General features: G+C 52.7%; 1 protein-coding gene across 1 annotated transcript; it reads left to right on the top strand.

Moving 5' to 3' along the window:
- The first annotated feature begins 9,331 nt into the window (after nt 1-9,331).
- On the top strand, nt 9,332-21,903 carry LOC144487823 (putative ATP-dependent RNA helicase DHX34). The gene is made up of 6 exons (XM_078205895.1): nt 9,332-11,140; nt 12,865-13,116; nt 14,019-14,121; nt 15,627-15,844; nt 18,147-18,321; nt 21,669-21,903. Exons 1-6 carry the CDS (start codon nt 9,545-9,547, stop codon nt 21,875-21,877), a joined length of 2,553 nt encoding a protein of 850 aa, XP_078062021.1. The 5' UTR covers nt 9,332-9,544; the 3' UTR covers nt 21,878-21,903.
- The last annotated feature ends 204 nt before the right edge of the window (nt 21,904-22,107 follow it).

The raw sequence follows: 22,107 nt of genomic DNA, 5'->3' as shown, positions 1-22,107 counted from the left end.
AAATCTGCCTCGTACATCTCCTTTAAACCTTGCCCCTCGCACCTTAAGCCTGTACCCCCTAGTAATTGACTCTTCCACCCGGGGAGAAAGCTTCTGATTATCTGTTCTCCCTGAATCTTTTCTGGTGGGACAATTAAACTTCCACAAACTTGTTTATTTCCAGCCCAAATTCGAGGGTATCGCGCAGCCATTATTTTTCTCAGATTGGTCTCTTTTCCCAATCTGTTTGAAATGCTGCTACCCGAGAAATGCTGCAACATTTCCTTGATCCCTATTTATTCTGTTTGAATACGTGGCGCCATTTGATGTTTCCTGTTCTGACATCAATTATTGCCCCTTACTAGAGATTAACTCTATCCCCAGAATGCTTCCCTCTTTATTTTGACACATTCAGATTTGAATATGCTTTTTAATTGTTGGTATACAGAGCAGTGCGAATTTAGCTCTCCCAGTAACTATGTCATTCTATCGTTTGATCAATGTTTGGTAAATTCAAGTCTGTTCAAGTCCACAAATCCTTGAAGGTGGCAACACAGGTGGAGAAGGTGGTGAAGAAGGCATATGGTATGCTTGCCTTTATAGGACGGGGTATAGAGTATAAAAGCTGGAGTCTGATGTTGCAGCTGTATAGAACGTTGGTTAGGCCACATTTGGAGTACTGCGTCCAGTTCTGGTCGCCGCACTACCAGAAGGACGTGGAGGCGTTAGAGAGAGTGCAGAGAAGGTTTACCAGGATGTTGCCTGGTATGGAGGGTCTTAGCTATGAGGAGAGATTGGGTAACCTGGGGTTGTTCTCCCTGGAAAGACGGAGAATGAGGGGAGATCTAATAGAGGTGTGCAAGATTATGAAGGGGATAGATAGGGTGAACGGTGGGAAGCTTTTTCCCAGATCAGAAGTGACGTTCACGAGGGGTCACGGGCTCAAGGTGAGAGGGGCAAAGTATAACTCAGATATTAGAGGGATGTTTTTTACACAGAGGGTGGTGGGGGCCTGGAATGCGCTGCCAAGTAGGGTGGTGGAGGCAGGCACGCTGACATCATTTAAGACTTACCTGGATAGTCACATGAGCAGCCTGGGAATGGAGGGATACAAACGATTGGTCTAGTTGGACCAAGGAGCGGCACAGGCTTGAAGGGCCGAAGGGCCTGTTTCCTGTGCTGTACTGTTCTTTGTTCTTTGTTTGTTAGTGATATAGTTGTCCTCGTATCAATTAACTTGATAGAATTCAGTCCTTCTGGCACTGTCTCTAATATATTTTATATATATATAGAACATAGACATAGAACATAGAACAGTACAGCACAGAACAGGCCCTTCGGCCCACGATGTTGTGCCGAGCTTTATCTGAAACCAAGATCAAGCTATCCCACTCCCTATCATCCTGGTGTGCTCCATGTGCCTATCCAATAACCGCTTAAATGTTCCTAAAGTGTCTGACTCCACTATCACTGCAGGCAGTCCATTCCACAACCCAACCACTCTCTGCGTAAAGAACCTACCTCTGATATCCTTCCTGTATCTCCCACCATGAACCCTATAGTTATGCCCCCTTGTAATAGCTCCATCCACCCGAGGAAATAGTCTTTGAACGTTCACTCTATCTATCCCCTTCATCATTAAGTCTCCCCTCAGCCTCCTCCGCTCCAGAGAGAACAGCCCTAGCTCCCTCAACCTTTCCTCATAAGACCTACCCTCCAAACCAGGCAGCATCCTGGTAAATCTCCTCTGCACTCTTTCCAGCGCTTCCACATCCTTCTTATAGTGAGGTGACCAGAGCTGCACACAATATTCCAAATGTGGTCTCACCAAGGTCCTGTACAGTTGCAGCATAACCCCACGGCTCTTAAACTCCAACCCCCTGTTAATAAAAGCTAACACACTATAGGCCTTCTTCACAGCTCTATCCACTTGAGTGGCAACCTTCAGAGATCTGTGGATATGGACCCCAAGATCTCTCTGTTCCTCCACAGTCTTCAGAACCCTACCTTTGACCCTGTAATCCACATTTAAATTAGTCCTACCAAAATGAATCACCTCACATTTATCAGGGTTAAACTCCATTTGCCATTTTTCAGCCCAGCTTTGCATCCTATCTATGTCTCTTTGCAGCCTACAACAGCCCTCCACCTCATCCACTACTCCACCAATCTTGGTGTCATCAGCAAATTTACTGATCCACCCTTCAGCCCCCTCCTCTAAGTCATTAATAAAATTCACAAAGAGCAGAGGACCAAGCACTGATCCCTGCGGCACTCCGCTAGCAACCTGCCTCCAATCCGAAAATTTTCCATCCACCACCACCCTCTGTCTTCGATCAGACAGCCAGTTACCTATCCAATCGGCCAACTTTCCCTCTATCCCACACCTCCTCACTTTCATCATAAGCCGACCATGGGGGACCTTATCAAACGCCTTACTAAAATCCATGTATATGACATCAACTGCCCTACCTTCATCAACACACTTAGTTACCTCCTCAAAAAATTCAATCAAATTTGTGAGGCACGACTTGCCCTTCACGAATCCGTGCTGACTATCCCGGATTAATCCGCATCTTTCTAAATGGTCGTAAATCCCATCTCTAAGGACCTTTTCCATCAATTTACCAACCACCGAAGTAAGACTAACCGGTCTATAATTACCAGGGTCATTTCTATTCCCTTTCTTAAACAGAGGAACAACATTCGCCATTCTCCAGTCCTCTGGCACCATCCCCGTGGACAGCGAGGACCCAAAGATCAAAGCCAAAGGCACTGCAATCTCATCCCTTGCCTCCCAAAGAATCCTAGGATACATTTCATCAGGCCCAGGGGACTTATCGACCTTCAGTTTATTCAAAACTGCCAGGACATCCTCTCTCCGAACATCTATTTCCTCCAGCCTATTAGCCTGTAACACCTTCTCTTCGTCAAAAACATGGCCCCTCTCCTTGGTGAACACTGAAGAAAAGTATTCATTCATCACCTCGCCTATCTCTACTGACTCCATACACAAGTTCCCACTACTGTGGGAACAAAAGAACAAAGAACAATACAGCACAGGAACAGGCCCTTCGGCCCTCCAAGCCTGTGCCACTCCCTGGTCCAAACTAGATCATTCTTTTGTATCCCTCCATTCCCACTCCGTTCATATGGCTATCTAGATAAGTCTTAAACGTTCCCAGTGTGTCCGCCTCCACCACCTTGCCTGGCAGCGCATTCCAGGCCCCCACCACCCTCTGTGTAAAATATGTCCTTCTGATATCTGTGTTAAACCTCCCCCTCTTCACCTTGAACCTATGACCCCTCGTGAACGTCACCACCGACCTGGGGAAAAGCTTCCCACCGTTCACCCTATCTATGCCTTTCATAATTTTATACACCTCTATTAAGTCTCCCCTCATCCTCCGTCTTTCCAGGGAGAACAACCCCAGTTTACCCAATCTCTCCTCATAACCAAGCCCCTCCATACCAGGCAACATCCTGGTAAACCTCCTCTGTACTCTCTCCAAAGCCTCCACGTCCTTCTGGTAGTGTGACGACCAGAACTGGACGCAGTATTCCAAATGCGGCCGAACCAACGTTCTATACAACTGCAACATCAGGCCCCAACTTTTATACTCTATGCCCCGTCCTATCAAGGCAAGCATGCCATATGCCTTCTTCACCACCTTCTCCACCTGTGACGTCACCTTCAAGGATCTGTGGACTTGCACACCCAGGTCCCTCTGCATATCTACACTCTTTATGGTTCTGCCATTTATCGTATAGCTCCCCCCTACATTAGTTCTACCAAAATGCATCACTTCGCATTTATCAGGATTGAACTCCATCTGCCATTTCTTTGCCCAAATTTCCAGCCTATCTATATCCTTCTGTAGCCTCTGACAATGTTCCTCACTATCTGCAAGTCCTGCCAATTTTATGTCATCCGCAAACCTACTGATCACCCCAGTTACACCTTCTTCCAGATCGTTTATATAAATCACAAACAGCAGAGGTCCCAATACAGAGCCCTGCGGAACACCACTAGTCACAGGCCTCCAGCCGGAAAAAGACCCTTCCACTACCACCCTCTGTCTTCTGTGACCAAGCCAGTTCTCCACCCATCTAGCCACCTCCCCCTTTATCTTATCTTTTGGATAAGTTCATGGAAGTTAGTAAGATAGAGGGTTATAGGTAAGCCTAGTAGGTCGGGACATGTTCGGCGCAACTTGTGGGACGAAGGGCCTGTTCGTGTTGTAGCTTTTCTATGTTCTATATATCCGGAAATCCATATCACCTTCAGACTCTCGGGGCACCAACTGTCATTTTGCAGTTAACAATTTACAAAGTTTTTCTGCTGTGAAACTGACTTCCATAACATAAAATCTTTGAAACAGAAATCAAACCTTTCCATTTGATTCCAGGTAGTGGCTTATTTTGATTATTCATTCTTCATCTCAAATAGCATTGTTGTATTAAAGTAGTTGGCTTGAACACATTCTTCCTATGTTAGTGATATGAGCTTTCTAATGTCAATTAAACACCCTGTTTACTTCCTTCAATGTTTATTTATTCCGCGGAATAAATTCTCTTTTGAACCCACCTTATATCTGTTGTGATTTTCAACTTTCCCATATTTAAAATTTATACCTAAATTGTACTGTGTTTTGGACTGCCTATCTCATTCTCATGGTTAGTTTGCTGATTGTAAACTTCCACTCCTCATCAAACTGCTGTGAGGTCACTGCCATTGTTGAATAGCCCTGATTTAGTTGACGCTGTTGTCACAAAATATCCAATAGGGGCAACTGTAAACTTCACACTTCCCCACCCACTCTATTTTGTGTAATTTCCACGACACATTCTCCCCCTTTTCCTATTTTATCTTGATTTAGGTTAACAATTCAGATTAATTGCTGCAAATTTTAAAACACAAAGATTCACCCTGTTTAGCACTGAATGTGTTAACTTTCTGCTCGTCTCAAACTTGGCTTGTTTACAGAAATCTTTGGCAAGATGCCATTTTTACACAGAAAGCAGTTTTTGACCTTGGAGCTGGATCTTTTTAAACCCATTTTTAAAAAAAAAATACTTCTTTTCAGTTATAATCTTTAACAAGCTCTGCATTGTTAAATTACCTTTTAATTCTTATTTCTCTTTTTCTTTAAGTTGTATCTTTTATATTTTACAACTTATCCATCTTTTGACAACCATTCAATTCTCCAGTATTTAAATGGTCTGTTTTATCTAATAAGAGTGCAGCATTGTTGCACCACCGTCTCAGTGAAACTAACTCCCTTTATATAGTTTCCTGTTTTACGCACCCTTCACTATATAGTCATTGTGTCCTTGTGGAACCTGCCGTAGGTGGGTAAGTTACTATCCCGACCCACACTTTTGCGCCGATACTCTTTAAAACTCTATATAATCAGTGCGACCTTGCGGAACCTGCTGTAGGGGGTAAGTTACTATCCTTACGCCCACTTTTGCGCCAATTCTCTTAAATAACCCTATTCAATTAGCGCGCCCCTTTTTCTCAGAGCCTGCTGTAGGGGATAAGTTGCTATCCTTACCCCCACTTTTGCGCCAATACTCTTTAATAACCCTATGCGCGCCCCTTTTTCTCAGAGCCTGCTGTAGGGGGTAAGTTGCCAACATTACCCCCACGTTTGAGCCAATTCTCTTTAATAACTCTATTCAATCAGCGCGCCCCTTTCTTTCAGAGCCTGCTGTAGGTCGGTAAGTTGCCATCCTTACCCCCACTTTTGCGCCAATACTTCTCGAAGGGTTCAGATGTCTAACGGATCCGGTGATTCAGAGTGCCTCCCCCTCTGCTAAAAAAAAGTGAGGAATATAAAGTATGTACTCACTGTTCCAGGGGAAGTGTTCACTCGACCATCGGCTCCAAGATTATCCTGTCCTCGTCGCCAAATTGATGCGGGAAATTCTTTTAGGTGACCTGATTAAATTAAAGACTTTTCATCAAACATTTCATTTCACAAAGGCAAAAAAGATTTATTCAGTTCAATGCAATTAAAACATTGACATGTTAGAATCAAAAACATTACAAATTAACAATATTCAGACAAACATACAATTAAGACAAGACATAGAACATAGAACATAGAACATAGAAAGCCACAGCACAAACAGGCCCTTCGGCCCACAAGTTGCGCCGATCACATCCCCACCTCTAGGCCTATCTATAGCCCTCAATCCCATTAAATCCCATGTACTCATCCAGAAGTCTCTTAAAAGACCCCAACGAGTTTGCCTCCACCACCACCGACGTCAGCCGATTCCACTCACCCACCACCCTCTGAGTGAAAAACTTACCCCTGACATCCCCCCTGTACCTACCCCCCAGCACCTTAAACCTGTGTCCTCTCGTAGCAACCATTTCAGCCCTTGGAAATAGCCTCTGAGAGTCCACCCTATCCAGACCCCTCAACATCTTGTAAACCTCTATCAGGTCACCTCTCATCCTTCGTCTCTCCAGGGAGAAGAGACCAAGCTCCCTCAACCTATCCTCATAAGGCATGCCCCCCAATCCAGGCAACATCCTTGTAAATCTCCTCTGCACCCTTTCAATGGCTTCAACATCTTTCCTGTAATGAGGTGACCAGAACTGCGCGCAGTACTCCAAGTGGGGTCTAACCAGGGTCCTATAAAGCTGCAGCATTATCTCCCGACTCCTAAACTCAATCCCTCGATTAATGAAGGCTAGTACGCCATACAAATCTCATTTTGGCCAAAATGGGAGATCAATGGTTCCACCTACACAGCCAATGCGCTAGCAGCTTTCACAAAAGATCTCAGACATCATGCCAAAGAACAGAATTGGTTATAGTTTTCGTTGTCAGATTATTCAGCCCAGCACTTAATTAAAAGCAATTTCATTCATTCACTGTTCTGTCAATCTAACAATGGCATGTCCTTCAATCAATTATATTTTGACACCTTCAAATATTGATCTGTCATTCGTCTGTCCGTTTTACATACGTTCTCTCCCAAAAATAGCTCCTTATGATTCAGCATTTCTCCAACCAGTTTAAACCAAAAGACACCTTTATATTTTGGTATTATTACCCGACTTGGGTAATTCACTTTGTTGCATAATTTGTGCCTGTCTTGTGCTGACATCTTCCATGAAAACATCTTTCATTTTGCTGGCATGTTACAAATTCATTTCTCAGAGACATTATTAAGGTGTGACTTAAATATTTTGTATTATTTTCAAATCACACATTAAAACATTAGCTGCTAATTATCCTCATGTAGGGTATTTAGAATTAATCAGAATTCTCAACTACAAGGGGTTAATAGCAGAATAAAGGTCAGCACGATGAGAGAGCGGAATAGCAGAATGTGTTAATAGCAGAATAAAGGTCAGCACGATGAGAGAGCGCAATAGCAGAATGTGTTAACAGCAGAATAAAGGTCAGCACTGTGGGAGAGCGGAATAGCAGAAAATGTTAATAACAGAATAAAGGTCAGTGCTGAGAGAGAGTGGAATAGCAGAATGTGTTAATAGCAGAATAAAGGTCAGTGCTGAGAGAGAGCGGAATAGCAGAATGTGTTAATAGCAGAATAAAGGTCAGTGTTGAGAGAAAGCGGAATAGCAGAGTGTGTGAACAGCAGAATAAAGATCAGCACTGTGAGAGAGCGGAATAGCAGAATGTGTGAATAGCAGAATAGGAGTCAGCGTTGAGTAAAAGCAGAACACGAGAACAAGGCACAGGCTGATCCGGGTTTGATTCCCGTCTTGGGTCACTGTCTGTGTGGAGTTTGCACATTCCCCCGTGTCTGCGTGGGTTTCCTCCGGGTGCTCCGGTTTCCTCCCACACTCCAAAGATGTGCGGGTTAGGTTGACTGGCTATGCTGAATTGCCCCTTAGTGTCAGGGGGATTATCAGGGGAAATGCGTGGGGTTATGGGAATAGGGCCTGGGTGGGATTGTGGTTGGTGCAGACTCGGTGGGCTGAATGGCCTCCTACTGCACTGTATGATTCTATGATTTAGTCTATGATATAAAGTTTGAATTGTAGAATGATGGCCATTCGGCCCATCCTGTCTGCGGCCCACTCTACATGTCTGTGGGGTGGGGAGGGAGAAATTTGGCTTTCCAAGAACTAGACTCCCTTTTCAACAGAAAATGGGAACTGAAACACGTTTTGAGGGTTATAATCTGGTTGAATGTCAGTGTTTATATTGATAACACACTCAGTAGCTGTGAGAAGGGGGGACAAAGTGGCCCCTGTGTGTGTGTGTGTGTGTGTTCTGGTGCGGGCGGGCGCGCCAAGGAATCAGTGCTCCGGGCGGCGCCGTGACTGCGCCTGCGCGTGTGTGTTCTGGTGCGGGCGGGCGCGCCAAGGAATCAGCGCTCCGGGCGGCGCCGTGACTACGCCTGCGCAGGATTTATTGCCGTGGTTCTCGCCGGCGGAGATTTCCCGATTGTCGTCCGGTAGGTCCCAGCGCAACGTCATCATTGCGCGACTCTTGTGGAAGCAGTGAGGGCAATAGAGTGAGAGAGAAAGAGAAAGAGATAAAGGGAGGGATAGAGAGATTGGAGAGAGAGGGGGAGAGGAGAGGCAGATAGGGGAAGGGGAATGGAGGGGGAGAAGGAGAGGTTAGAGGGAAAAGAGAGAGAGTGAAGGAGAGGAGAGTGAGTGAGAAGGAGAGACTAGAGGGAGAAGAGGGTAAAGGGAAAAGAGAGAAAGAAAGAAGAGAGGGAAAAGGAGAGAGAGAAGGAAAGGATAGAGAGTGTGAGAAGGAGACGATAGATAAAAGGGAAAAGAGAGAAAGAAGGGATAAAGAGTGTGAGGAAAAAGGAATAGAGAAGAGGGGAAAAAGAGGAGAGGAAAGGTATAGCAAAAGAAGAGAGGGACAAGCAGAGCAGGAGAGACTAGAGGAAAAGGAGAGAGAGAGAAGGGGAGGATTGAGACAAGAGGGAAGAAGGGAGGAAAGGATAGAGTGGACAAAGTGAGAGAAACGGCTACAGACACAGGCAGCAAGAAAAGAGGAAAGGGACGGGGGAAAAGGAGAGAGAGAAATGAGGGTGTGAGATTAAAAGAGAGAAGAGAAATAGAGGATAGGAGAGAGGGAAAGCAAAAGAGAGACCTAACACACAAAGCAAAAAGTGAGAGAGGGAAAGGTAGAAAGGGATAGAGGGTGAGGGGAAATAAGAGAAAGGGACTGGGATACCGTGAGAGAGAGAGAGGTTGGGGCCAAAAGATCAAGGAAGTGATGAGATAGATTACAGAGCAATGGAATGACAGACACTCAAACTGGGAGAAGTAGGAGAGAGCGGAGATTGAGAGAAAGGGAAAGTGAGAAAGGAGTGGCAGGTGGGCTTTAGGGTTAGAGTGGGTGGGAGTTAGGGTTAGAGTCACAGGGAGACTGAGAAGGAGCATAGAACATTATTGGACTCCGGGGCAGGTTAACACAGCGAGAGAGGGAGAGGAACCCTTTAAGAGGGAGCCTGACACTGTGCTGAAATATCAGACACAGGGCTGTGAAAGGTTTCAGGAGTTGATTGGGATGAGAGAGTGACAGTTCCCCCTGTCAGGGTGGAGAAGACCATGTCCAGCCGGGGAGTGGAAGCCTATGACTGGAGCTGCCCAGCGAGGAGAGCTCGTCTGGAGGAGATCTTCTTCCGAGAGAAAGATTTCATCCGGGTGGGGAGCGAGGAATGTCGGGAGTTCTGGAGCTTCCTGGAGCGTTACCAGCGCTTCCAGGAGAGCCGGAGGGAGAGGAAGGGGGCAGAGCAACAGGGAGAGGCCAGGGAAAAAAGGGGCGAGGAGCGAGGGGAAGAGGAAGGAGAGGAGAGGAGGAGAGCTAAACGAGGGAAGAGGAGGAGGGAGGAAGGAGGGAGCGAGAGGAGGAGAGAAGAGGGAGGGAGCGAGAGAAGGAGAGAGGAGGGAGGGAGCGAGAGAAGGAGAGAAGAGGGATGTAGCGAGAGAAGGGAAGAAGAGGGATGGAGCGAGAGAAGGAAAGAAGAGGGATGGAGCGAGAGAAGGAAAGAAGAGGGATGGAGCGAGAGAAGGAAAGAAGAGGGAGGGAGCGAGAGAAGGAAAGAAGAGGGAGGGAGCAAGAGAAGGAAAGAGGAGGGAGGGAGCGAGAGAAGGAAAGAAAAGGGAGGGAGCGAGAGAAGGAGAGAGGAGGGAGGGAGCGAGAGAAGGAGAGAAGAGGGAGGGAGCGAGAGAAGGAGAGAAGAGGGAGGGAGCGAGAGAAGGGAAGAGGAGGGAGGGAGTGAGAGAAGGAGAGAAGAGGGATGGAGCGAGAGAAGGGAAGAGGAGGGAGGGAGCGAGAGAAGGGAAGAGGAGGGAGGGAGCGAGAGAAGGGGAAAAGGGGATGTGAGGAGAGCGGTGCTTGCGGATGTGCCGATGGAGTACGACCCCAGTTACCGGATTAACCTGTCGGTGGTGACTGGGGATGTAGCGAGGGAGGGGCGTGGGCGGAGGAGGGGGGAGCGGGAGCTCCCCGGGGAGGGGCGTGGGCGGAGGAGGCGGGAGCTCCCCGGGGAGGGGGAGATCCCGGAGCGGGCGGCGTTCCGGCAGGCCTTGCGGCACTTTGCCGAGTTCCAGCAGAAGCAGAGTTTTGGGCGCCTGTGCCGCCTGCTCCAGTGCCGGCGGGCACTACCCGTGGCCAGCTACCGGCCCCGGCTGCTGGAGCTGGTGAGGGGCAGCCCGGTGGTGGTGGTGGCGGGCGACACGGGCTGCGGCAAGTCCACCCAGGTGCCGCAGTACCTGCTGGAGGAGTGGGCCGGCCCGGGAGAGCGGGTGGTCTGCACCCAGCCCCGCCGCATCGCCTGCCTCTCACTGGCCCGCCGGGTAGGGCTGGAGTGCCTCCGGCCGTCCTGGGTGGGCTATCACGTCCGCTTCGAGGCCTCGGCGCCCCCCAGCGCCCGCCTCCTCTTCCTCACCGAGGGTCTCCTCCTGCGGCAGCTCCAGGCCGCCGGGCCGGCTCTCGACCGTTACCGTGCCGTCATCGTGGACGAGGCTCATGAGCGGCACCTCCACGCCGACTTCCTCCTGGGGGTCCTGCGGGGTCTGCAGGCAGCCCGGCCCGGCCTCCGCCTCCTCCTCATGTCAGCCACCATCAACGTCGAGCTCTTCTCCCGTTACTTCAACGGAGCCCCCGTCCTCCAGGTCCCCGGGAGGCTCTACCCCATCAAGGTGAGGAGGGTGGGGGTTTGGGAGAGGATTTGGAAGGGGCTGAGGGAAGGGGTGGGGGGTGAGGGTGGGGTGGGTTGTGTCGTGTTCAGCCCGACATTTGAACCCAGTCCTGATCATCAAATCATAGAAATCATAGAAACCCTACAGTGCAGAAGGAGGCCATTCGGCCCATCGAGTCTGCACCGACCACAATCCCACCCAGGCCCTATCCCCACACATTTACCCACTAATCCCTCTAACCTACACATCCCAGGACTCTAAGGGGCAATTTTTAACCTGGCCAATCAACCTAACCCACACATCTTTGGACTGTGGGAGGAAACCGGAGCACCCGGAGGAAACCCACGCAGACACGAGGAGAATGTGCAAACTCCACACAGACAGTGACCCGAGCTGGGAATCGAACCCAGGTCCCTGGCGCTGTGAAGCAGCAGTGCTAACCACTGTGCTACCGGGCCGCCCGGTAAAGCCACACTCCGCATCGCTCCCCCCCAATGCCTGATCCTCACCTCCAACCTTTCAACTTGACCTCAGAACCTGGCTCCCTCAAATCCTTGACCTCTGACCCCTAACCTCTAACATCCAGAAATCCCTGATGTTGAACTTTGATCCTGACCCCGACCCCTGATACTGTCCCCTGATCTTGACCTATAACCCTTGATTCTGACCCCTGACCTTGACCCCTGATGTGGAGATGCCGGCGTTGGACTGGGGTAAACACAGTAAGAAGTCTCACAACACCGGGTTAAAGTCCAACAGGTTTATTTGGCAGCACTCGCTTTCGGAGCGCTGCTCCTTCATCAGGTGAGTGGGAGTTGTGTTCACAAACAGGGCAGATAAAGACACAAACCCAATTTACAAAATAATGGTTGGAATGCGAGTCTTTACAGGTAATCAAGTCTCAAAGGTACAGACAATGTGAGTGGAGAGAGTGTTAAGCACAGGTTAAAGAGATGTGTATTGTCTCCAGCCAGGCTAGTTAGTGAGATTTTGCAAGCCCAGGCGAGTCGTGGGGGTTACAGATAGTGTGACATGAACCCAAGATCCTGGTTGAGGCCGTCCTCGTGTGTGCGGAACTTGGCTATCAGTCTCTGCTCAGCGACTCTGCGCTGTCGTGTGTCGTGAAGGCCGCCTTGGAGAACGCTTACCCGAAGATCAGAGGCCGAATGCCCGTGACCGCTGAAGTGCTCCCCAACAGGAAGAGAACAGTCTTGCCTTGTGATTGTCGAGCGGTGTTCATTCATCCGTTGTCATAGCGTCTGCATAGTTTCCCCAATGTACCATGCCTCGGGACATCCTTTCCTGCAGCGTATCAGGTAGACAACGTTGGCCGAGTTGCAAGAGTAGGTACCGTGTACCTGGTGGATGGTGAAACAGATCACGAACCCACTCAGGTCAACCTACAACACATTATCTTGTAAATTGAGTTTATGTCTGTATATGCCCTGTTTGTGAACACAACTCCCACTCACCTGATGAAGGGGCAGCGCTCCGAAAGCTTGTGCTGCCAAATAACCCTGTTGGACTTTAACCTGGTGTTGTGGGACTTCTTACTGTGCCTACACCAGTCCAACGCCGGCATCCCCACACCCAAATGCATTCTGGTTGCTGATTTGAGCCTGACACCCGCCCAGCCCCTCTGCAAACCGCCCTCCAGGCTGGAGGTTGTGATTGTGACAGGAAGGTGGGCAGTGTGTTAACCCCTGTGTTTCCCCCTCCTGTAGGTGATTTACCAGCCGGTCGAGGAGCCGGAAGGGGAGAGACGTGAGCGCATTGATCCGGGCCCCTACCTGAGGGTGATGCAGGCCATCGATCATCAGTACCCAGCTGAGGAGCGGGGTGACATGCTCACCTTCCTGAGTGGGGCGGCTGAGATTGCGGCCGTGGCAGACGCAGCCCGGGCTTACGCCAACCTGACCAAGCGTTGGATTGTTCTCCCGCTTCACAGCGGCCTCTCATCAACCGAACAGGACAAGGTAGAGCACGGTGCTCCCCCAGCGCTGACCCTCCGACAGTGCGGCGCTCCCTCAGCGCTGACCCTCCCACAGTGCGGCGCTCCCCCAGCACTGACCCTCCCACAGTGCGGCGCTCCCTCAGCACTGACCCTCCCACAGTGCGGCGCTCCCTCAGCACTGACCCTCCCACAGTGCGGCGCTCCCTCAGCGCTGACCCTCCCACAGTGCGACGCTCTCTCAGCACTGACCCTCCCACAGTGCGGCGCTCCCCCAGCGCTGACCCTCCAACAGTGCGGCGCTCCCCCAGCACTGACCCTCCGACAGTGCGGCGCTCCCCCAGCACTGACCCTCCCACAGTGCGGCGCTCCCCCAGCACTGACCCTCCCACAGCGCGGCGCTCCCCCAGCACTGACCCTCCCACAGTGCGGTGCTCCCCCAGCACTGACCCTCCCACAGTGCGGCGCTCCCTCAGCACTGACCCTCCCACAGTGCGGCGCTCCCTCAGCACTGACCCTCCCACAGTGCGGTGCTCCCTCAGCACTGACCCTCCGACAGTGCGGCGCTCCCTCAGCACTGACCCTCCGACAGTGCGGCGCTTCCTCAGCACTGACCCTCCGACAGTGCGGCGCTCCCTCAGCACTGACCCTCCGACAGTGCGGCGCTCCCTCAGCGCTGACCCTCCCACAGTGCGGCACTCCCTCAGCACTGACCCTCCGACAGTGCGGCGCTCCCTCAGCACTGATCCTCCCACAGTGTGGCGCTCCCTCAGCACTGACCCCCCCACAGTGCGGCGCTCCCTCAGCACTGATCCTCCCACCGTGCGGCGCTCCCTCAGCACTGACCCTCCCACAGTGCGGCGCTCCCTCAGCACTGACCCTCCCACAGTGCGGCTCTCCCTGATTCCGTGCTGATCCTCATTCCAGGTTTTTGACATTGCTCCACCGGGAGTCCGGAAATGCATAGTAGCTACGAACATCGCAGAGACATCCGTTACCATCGACGGCGTGCGTTTTGTTGTGGATTCAGGTGAGTGGGAACAGAATCCCATCAAAGATTCACTCTGTATCTAACCCCGTGCTGTACCTGTCCTGGGAGTGTTTGATGGGCATGATGTGGAGATGCCGGCGTTGGACTGGCGTAAGCACAGTAAGAAGTCTCACAACACCAGGTTAAAGTCCAAATAAACCTGTTGGACTTTAACCTGGTGTTGTGAGACTTCTTACAGTGTTTGATGGGGACAGTGTAGAGGGAGCTTTACTCTGTATTTAACCCCGTGCTGTACCTGTCCTGGGAGTGTTTGATGGGGACAGTGTAGAGGGAGCTTTACTCTGTATCTAACCCCGTGCTGTACCTGTCCTGGGAGTGTTTGATGGGGACAGTGTAGAGGGAGCTTTACTCTGTATCTAACCCCGTGCTGTCCCTGTCCTGGGAGTGTTTGATGGGGACAGTGTAGAGGGAGCTTTACTCTGTATTTAACCCCGTGCTGTACCTGTCCTGGGAGTGTTTGATGGGGACAGTGTAGAGGGAGCTTTACTCTGTATCTAACCCCGTGCTGTACCTGTCCTGGGAGTGTTTGATGGGGACAGTGTAGAGGGAGCTTTACTCTGTATCTAACCCCGTGCTGTACCTGTCCTGGGAGTGTTTGATGGGGACAGTGTAGAGGGAGCTTTACTCTGTATCTAACCCCGTGCTGTACCTGTCCTGGGAGTGTTTGATGGGGACAGTGTAGAGGGAGCTTTACTCTGTATCTAACCCCGTGCTGTACCTGTCCTGGGAGTGTTTGATGGGGACAGTGTAGAGGGAGCTTTACTCTGTATCTAACCCCGTGCTGTACCTGTCCTGGGAGTGTTTGATGGGGACAGTGTAGAGGGAGCTTTACTCTGTGTCTAACCCCGTGCTGTACCTGTCCTGGGAGTGTTTCGGAGAATCATAGAATTCCTTCAGTACAGAAGGAGGCCACTCTGCCCATCGGATCTGCACCGACCGTAATCGCACGCATGCCCTATTCCCGTAACCCCATGCATTTACCCGAGCTAGTCCCCCTGACACTAAGGGTCAATTGAGCATGACCAATCCACCTAACCCGCATACCTTTGGACTGTGGGAGGAAACCGGAGCACCCGGAGGAAACCCACGCAGACACGAGGAGAATGTGCAAACTCCACACAGACAGTGACCCGAGCCGGGAATCGAACCCAGGTCCCTGGTTAGCAGCGCTAACCACTGTGTCACCATGACCTTGTGTTTGATGGGGATGGTGCAGAGGGGCATTATGAGGCAGAGCAGATTGTGCTGAACCCCAAGGTTGAATAGATCCATGATGTAAAGGCTGTGATTGGCGACTTGCGACCCCCTCCCCACAAGCAGTGGAGATATCCGTTTGACATCCGCAGCCCTGGTTGGGGAACAGCCCCTCCAAAGAGGGTAGGAGCAGGGCTCTGCCGCGATGCTCACCACAGTTCAATAGCTGAGTGCGCGCGTGCTGTGGGAAAAAGGGAACTGATCCCCACCCCCCTCCCTCTGCTTCCCAGGGAAGGTGAAGGAGATGAGCTATGACCCCAAGGCCAAGGTGCACCGGCTGCAGGAGTTCTGGATCAGCCGGGCCAGTGCCGAGCAGCGGAAGGGACGGGCGGGCCGCACGGGCCCCGGGGTCTGCTACCGCCTCTACGCTGAGTCCGAATACGACGCCTTCGCCCCTTACCCCGTGCCCGAGATCCAGCGCGTGGCCCTCGACTCCCTGGTGTTGCAGGTAAGAACCACACTCCACCCGGTCTTTTGTTCCCCACCCTGCCGCCTTCCACAGTTGAACAGCCCGCCTCCCGGCTGCCTCATTCAGCCTCTTCCCCGGTGGGGAGTAGGGGGGACGGATTGGATGTAATTTACACAGGGAGATCCCAGACCAGCTCGGGGGGGGGAGGGTGGAGAGAGTGAGAGAGGGCCCGACCTCTTGCAACCATCAGTGACTCCTCTCAGTGACCGATCGTGCGGAGTTTCAGGGTGTTTGTAAGTGAAAGAGGTGCACCCACACCTCCACCCCCACCCACACCTCCACCCCCACCCACACCTCCACCCCCACCCACACCTCCACCCCCACCCACACCTCCACCCCCACCCACACCTCCACCCCCACCCACACCTCCACCCCCACCCACATCTCCACCCCCACCCACACCTCCACCCACACCCACACCTCCACCCACACCCACACCTCCACCCACACCCACACCTCCACCCACACCCACACCTCCACCCACACCTCCACCCCCACCCACACCTCCACCCCCACCCACACCTCCACCCCCACCCACACCTCCACCCCCACCCACACCTCCACCCCCACCCACACCTCCACCCCCACCCACACCTCCACCCCCACCCACACCTCCACCCACACCCACACCTCCACCCACACCTCCACCCACACCTCCACCCCCACCCACACCTCCACCCCCACCCACATCTCCACCCACACCCACACCTCCACCCACACCCACACCTCCACCCACACCCACACCTCCACCCACACCCACACCTCCACCCACACCCACACCTCCACCCACACCTCCACCCCCACCTCCACCTCCACCCCCACCCCCACCCCCACCCCCACCCCCACCCCCACCTCCACCCCCACCTCCACCCCCACCTCCACCCCCACCTCCACCCCCACCTCCACCCCCACCTCCACCCCCACCTCCACCTCCACCCCCACCTCCACCCACACCTCCACCCACACCTCCACCCCCACCTCAGGGTCTCCCAGTGCACCTCACACCCATTGAAGGAGCGGCTTTCCTTTGAGAAGGCGTCACAATCATTAAGTAAGGACCGCATATCGCAAATTTGAAACTGCGGCGCTCCCTCAGCACTGACCCTCCGACAGTGCGGCGCTCCCTCAGCACTGACCGTCCCACAGTGCGGCGCTCCCTCAGCACTGACCCTCCGACAGTGCGGCGCTCCCTCAGCACTGACCCTCCCACACTGTGGCGCACCCTCAGCACTGACCCTCCGACAGTGCGGCGCTCCCTCAGCACTGACCCTCCCACAGTGCGGCGCTCCCTCAGCACTGACCCTCCCACAGTGCGGCGCTCCCTCAGCACTGACCCTCCCACAGTGCGGCGCTCCCTCAGCACTGACCCTCCCACAGTGCAGTGCTCCCTCAGCACTGACCCTCCCACAATGCGGCGCTCCCTCAGTGCTGACCCTCCCACAATGCGGCGCTCCCTCAGCACTGACCCCCCTCAGCACTGACCCCCCACAGTGCGGCGCTCCCTCAGCACTGACCCACCCACAGTGCAGTGCTCCCTCAACACTCACCCTCCCACAGTGCGGCGCTCCCTCAGCACTGACCCTCCCACAGTGCGGCGCTCCCTCAGCACTGACCCCCCCACAGTGCGGCGCTCCCTCAGCACTGACCCTCCCACAGTGCGGCGCTCCCTCAGCACTGACCCTCCCACAGTGCGGCGCTCCCTCAGCACTGACCCTCCCACAGTGCAGCACTCCCTCAGCACTGACCCTCCCAGAGTGCGGCGCTCCCTCAGCACGACCCTCCCACGGTAACCCCTCAAAACCCCAAATCAGTTTGAAATCTTCTGCTCCCAACGGCCAGCATTTGCTGCCCATCCCTAAATTGCCTCTTGAGAAGGTGGTGGGTGAGCCGCCATCTTGAACCCGCTGCAGTCCCGTGTGGTGTAGGTACACCCACAGCGCTGTTAGGGAGGGAGTTCCAGGATTTTAACTGAGTGAAGGAACTGTGTGTGTGTGTTGTGGTGGGGGGGGGAGGGGGGTGGTGGGTGGTTGCCCAGAGGGGGGGAACGTGCAGCTGGTGGGTATTCGCCTTGGCTTCTGCTGCCCTTGTCCTTCTCAGGGGTAGAGGTGGCGGGTTTGGGCGGCGCTGTCGAAGGAGCCTTGGCAAGTCGATGCGGTGCATCTTGTCGACGGTACACACTGCTGCCGCTGTACATCGGTGGTTGAGGAGTGAATGTCGAGGGTGGTGAGAGCTTGCTGTTGACTATCTGGACTGCTGTGATCATTGTGTCTTTGCCATGCAGATGAAGAGCATGGGGCTGGGGGACCCCCGCACCTTCCCCTTCATCGAGCCCCCACCCCTGGCCAGCGTGGAGACTGCCATCCTGTACCTGCGGGACCAGGGAGCGCTGGACAGTGGCGAAAACCTCACCGCCGTCGGCAGACTCCTGGCACAGCTACCCGTGGATGTGGTGATCGGTACGGTGAATCTCTCAACTCCCTGGTAGTCTCGATCTCCCTGCTCCCTCCGCCTGCCCCGACTCCCGCAGACAACTCGTGCCTCCGACGTGGCTATCGTTTTCAAAACCCCCTCGCAATTTGAGAGCTCGCTGACGAAAAATCTCCCCCCTTCTCTGCCCGACGAGGAACAATCCCCGTCTCTCTCTCTGTCTCTCTCTCCACATGAATTGAAGTCCTCTCCTCCCTGCAGACCCTTCTGGGTCAATCTCCTTCCGCGCGCACCCCTCCCTGAGGCCTCCACATCCGCCCGAAAGTGAGGGCGCAGAATTGAACTCGGTATACCCAGCTGGATCCTGAAATCTTTGTTCATGGCCTTCCTGTTTTGGCCCCCTTATCCAAGGAAAGACATGCTGGCCATTGGAGGCAGTCCACTAGGTTCGTCCCGGGTATGGAACCAGCTCTTTGCTCCACTACTCAAAGATCTAAACTTTTTTTGCTTCTTTCTTCAAAACGTCCTGCTGAGTCACAATTCAAAATCGTCAGCAGTTTAACTTGGGGCCCAAAATGGCCATCTGCAGTGCACAAAATGGCTGCCTGTGGAGCCCAAAATGGCCAATCGTGGAGCCCAAAATGGCTGCCTGCGGGGCCCAAAATGGCTGCCTCTAACACCCAAAATGGCCACCCTTTAGACCGGTGGCTGGATCAAACGGCAGCAGAGATGTACAGAGAAGGTTCACTCGGCTGATCCCGGGTAGGGAAGGGTTTTCTTGCAAACAGGTAGGTTGGGTCTGTACTCACTGGGAGTTTAGAAGAATGAGAGGTGACCTTACTGAGACATATCGGATTCTCAGGGAGGGTTTGACAGGGTGGATGCTGAGAGGTTGTTTCCCCTTGTGGGAGAGTCTAGGACCAGAGGGCATAATCTCAGAGTAAGGGGGGGTTGCCCATTTCAGACGGAGTTGAGGAATTTCCTCTGAGGGGAGTGAATGTGGAATTCTTTGCCACAGAGGGCTGTGGAGGTGGGGTCGTTAAGTATGTACAAGGCCGAGACAGGTTTTTAATCGGAGGGAATCGAGGGGATAAGACGGGAAAGTGGGAGTTGAGGATTCTCGCGTCAGATCATTCACAATCTCATTGAATGGCAGAGCAGACTCGATGGGCCGAATGGCCTAATTCTGCTCCTCCATCTTATGATCTTACATGTGAAGCGGAGAATCGGTCAGAGGGCAGAGGATACTGGGTCCTCACGCATGGTGCCGTACCTAATTGGAGAAGAAATTCCTCCTCATCTCCGTCTCCAATGGGAGACCCCCTCATTCTGAAACTGTTCCCCCACCCCCACACACACTTCTAGATTCCCCCTCCACGAGGGGGGGAAACATCCTCTCAGCATCCACCCTGTCAAACCCCCCCTCAGAATCTGAGATGTTTCAATAAGATCCCCTCTCATTCTTCTCAACTCCAATGGGTTCAGGCCCCGACCTGCTCAACCTGTTCCTCATCAGACAAAACCCCCCCTTCACCCCAGGAATCGGCCCAGTGAACCTTCTCTGAACGGCCTCCGATGCGAGTGGATCCCTCCTTCAGTGAGGGTGAGGAGACCAGAACTGTTCGCAGTGCTCCAGCAGAAACACCAATGCTCTGTACAGTTGGAGCAAGGCTTCCCAACTTTCAAACTCCGTCCCCCCTCGCGATAAAGGACAACATTCCCACTTGTCTTCCTCATCACTTGCTGTACCTGCACGGTGAAAATTTGTGATTTATACTTCTCTACATTCAGTTATTTCCGCTGTTTGATATATAAATATTTCCAAGTTTTCCGATGACATGAAACTTGGCGGGAATGTGAGTGCTGAGGAGGATATTAAGAGGCTTTGAGGTGATTTACACAAATTGAGTGAGTGAGTAAATACAGGACAGATGCGGTATAATGTGGATTAATGTGAAGTTGTCCACTTCAGATGGAGAAACAGAACGGCAGAGTATTATTTAAATGGGGATAGATTGGGAAATGTTGATGTACAAAGGGTGTCCTTGTACACCAGTCATTGAAAGCAAACCTGCAGGTACAGCAAGCAGTTAGGAAGGCAAACGGTATGTTGGCCTTCATTGCGAGAGGACTCGAGTACAGGAGCAAGGATGTCTTGGTGCAGCTGTACAGGGCTTTAGCGAGACCACACCTGGAGTATTGTGTGCAGTTTTGGGCTTTTTATCTGAGAAAGATATACTCACCGTGGAGGGAGTGCAGCGAAGGTTCACCAGACTGATTCCTGGGATGGCAGGATTGTCGTACGGGGAGGGATTGGGTCGACAGGGCCTGTATTCACTGGGATTTATTCCTGGGATGGCAGGATTGTCCTATGGGGAGAGATTGAGTTGACCGGGCCTGTATTCACTGGGATTTAGGAGAATGAGGGGGGATCTCATTGAAGTGTATAAAATTCTGACAGGGCTGGACAGACTGGGTGCAGGAATGTTGTTTCCTCTGGCTGGGGAGGGTCTACAACAAGGGGTCCCAGTCTCAGGATACAGAGTGGGCCATTTAGGACTGAGATGAGGAGAAATTTCTTCACTCAGAGGGTGGTGGGCCTATGGAATTCTCTCCCACAGAAAGCTGTGGAAGCAAAATCACTGAATGTATTTAAGAAGGAAATAGATAGATTTCTAGACTCTCGAGGCGTCCAGGGGAGTATGGGGAGAGCGCGGGGAGTGTGGTATTGTGACAGAGAATCAGCCACGATCTTGTGCTGGGTTCAGATAGCATGTAGCTCACATAAAACTCGGTGCCATTATGTCTAACTCAAAGTAAACACCTTCCCATAATATGGTCATAACAGGAAGCGTCAGGTCACAGTTCCCAGACCAGGTCATGGCTCGCAGCAACTTTGCAGCCTGCATCTGTTTTTAATGATAAGTTGACTGAAAATCCCAGCATGCTTAACTCTCAGTTACACCATTGGTTTTTAAAGCTAATATTGCCATTATAGCCGTTAAAATCATCGTTGTAGCCGTTCCTTCTCCGTCTGCAATATTGAATGGCGGAGCAGGCTTGAAGGGCCGAATGGCCTACTCCTGCCCCTATTTTCTATGTTTCAGTGTTTAATCTCTGCCAGGGTCCAGACTGGCACTGCCCCATTACAACCTTGGACCCGCCCTATTGCCCTCTGTAACCAGAGCTGCTTTCAACAGCCCTTCCCACTTCCAAAGCCCCCTATTTATTACCCCAGTGACACCGCACAGGGTCCTCGGCCAGAGGCCCACGTCCTCAATAGCGGCGACAAAGCTATTCGACTTGGTGTGGCTTCCTCTCGGTCTCTCATTTGCCTCTTTTTCTCTCTCTCACCCCTCCCCTCCCGGCCACACAGGGAAGATGCTGATACTGGGCTGTGCCTTTGAGATTGTGGAGCCGGTTCTGACCCTGGCTGCAGCTCTCAGCCTGCAGTCCCCCTTCGTGCGAAGCAGGCAGGGAGACCCCGATTGCGCGACGGCCCGCCGACCCCTGGAGAGCGATGATGGCGACCCCTTCACCCTGCTTAATGCCTTTGAGGAATGGCTGCGGGTGAGGCTGGCCTGACTGTGCTCCATTGGGGTGGGGGCGAGGGGTGAGTGGGGCTGTGTGCACGAGGGGGTTTGAGGAGGAGGGTGAGGGGGCGGCTTTTGGGGTGAGGGGGTGGGTTTGGGGAGAGGATGAGAGGGGGGGGGGCGGTTCCGGGCGAGGATGAGGGGGTGGGTTAGAGGGGGAGGGGGTGGGTTTGGAGGGGAAGGGGTGAGTTTGGGGTGAGGGGGTGGGTTTGGGGTGAGGGG

Source organism: Mustelus asterias, unplaced genomic scaffold, assembly GCF_964213995.1.
Source record: "Mustelus asterias unplaced genomic scaffold, sMusAst1.hap1.1 HAP1_SCAFFOLD_1063, whole genome shotgun sequence".
Classification (NCBI taxonomy): Eukaryota; Metazoa; Chordata; class Chondrichthyes; order Carcharhiniformes; family Triakidae; genus Mustelus; species Mustelus asterias.
Note: the sequence above shows the minus strand (reverse complement) of the source record. Positions and strands in the feature narration are given on the sequence as shown.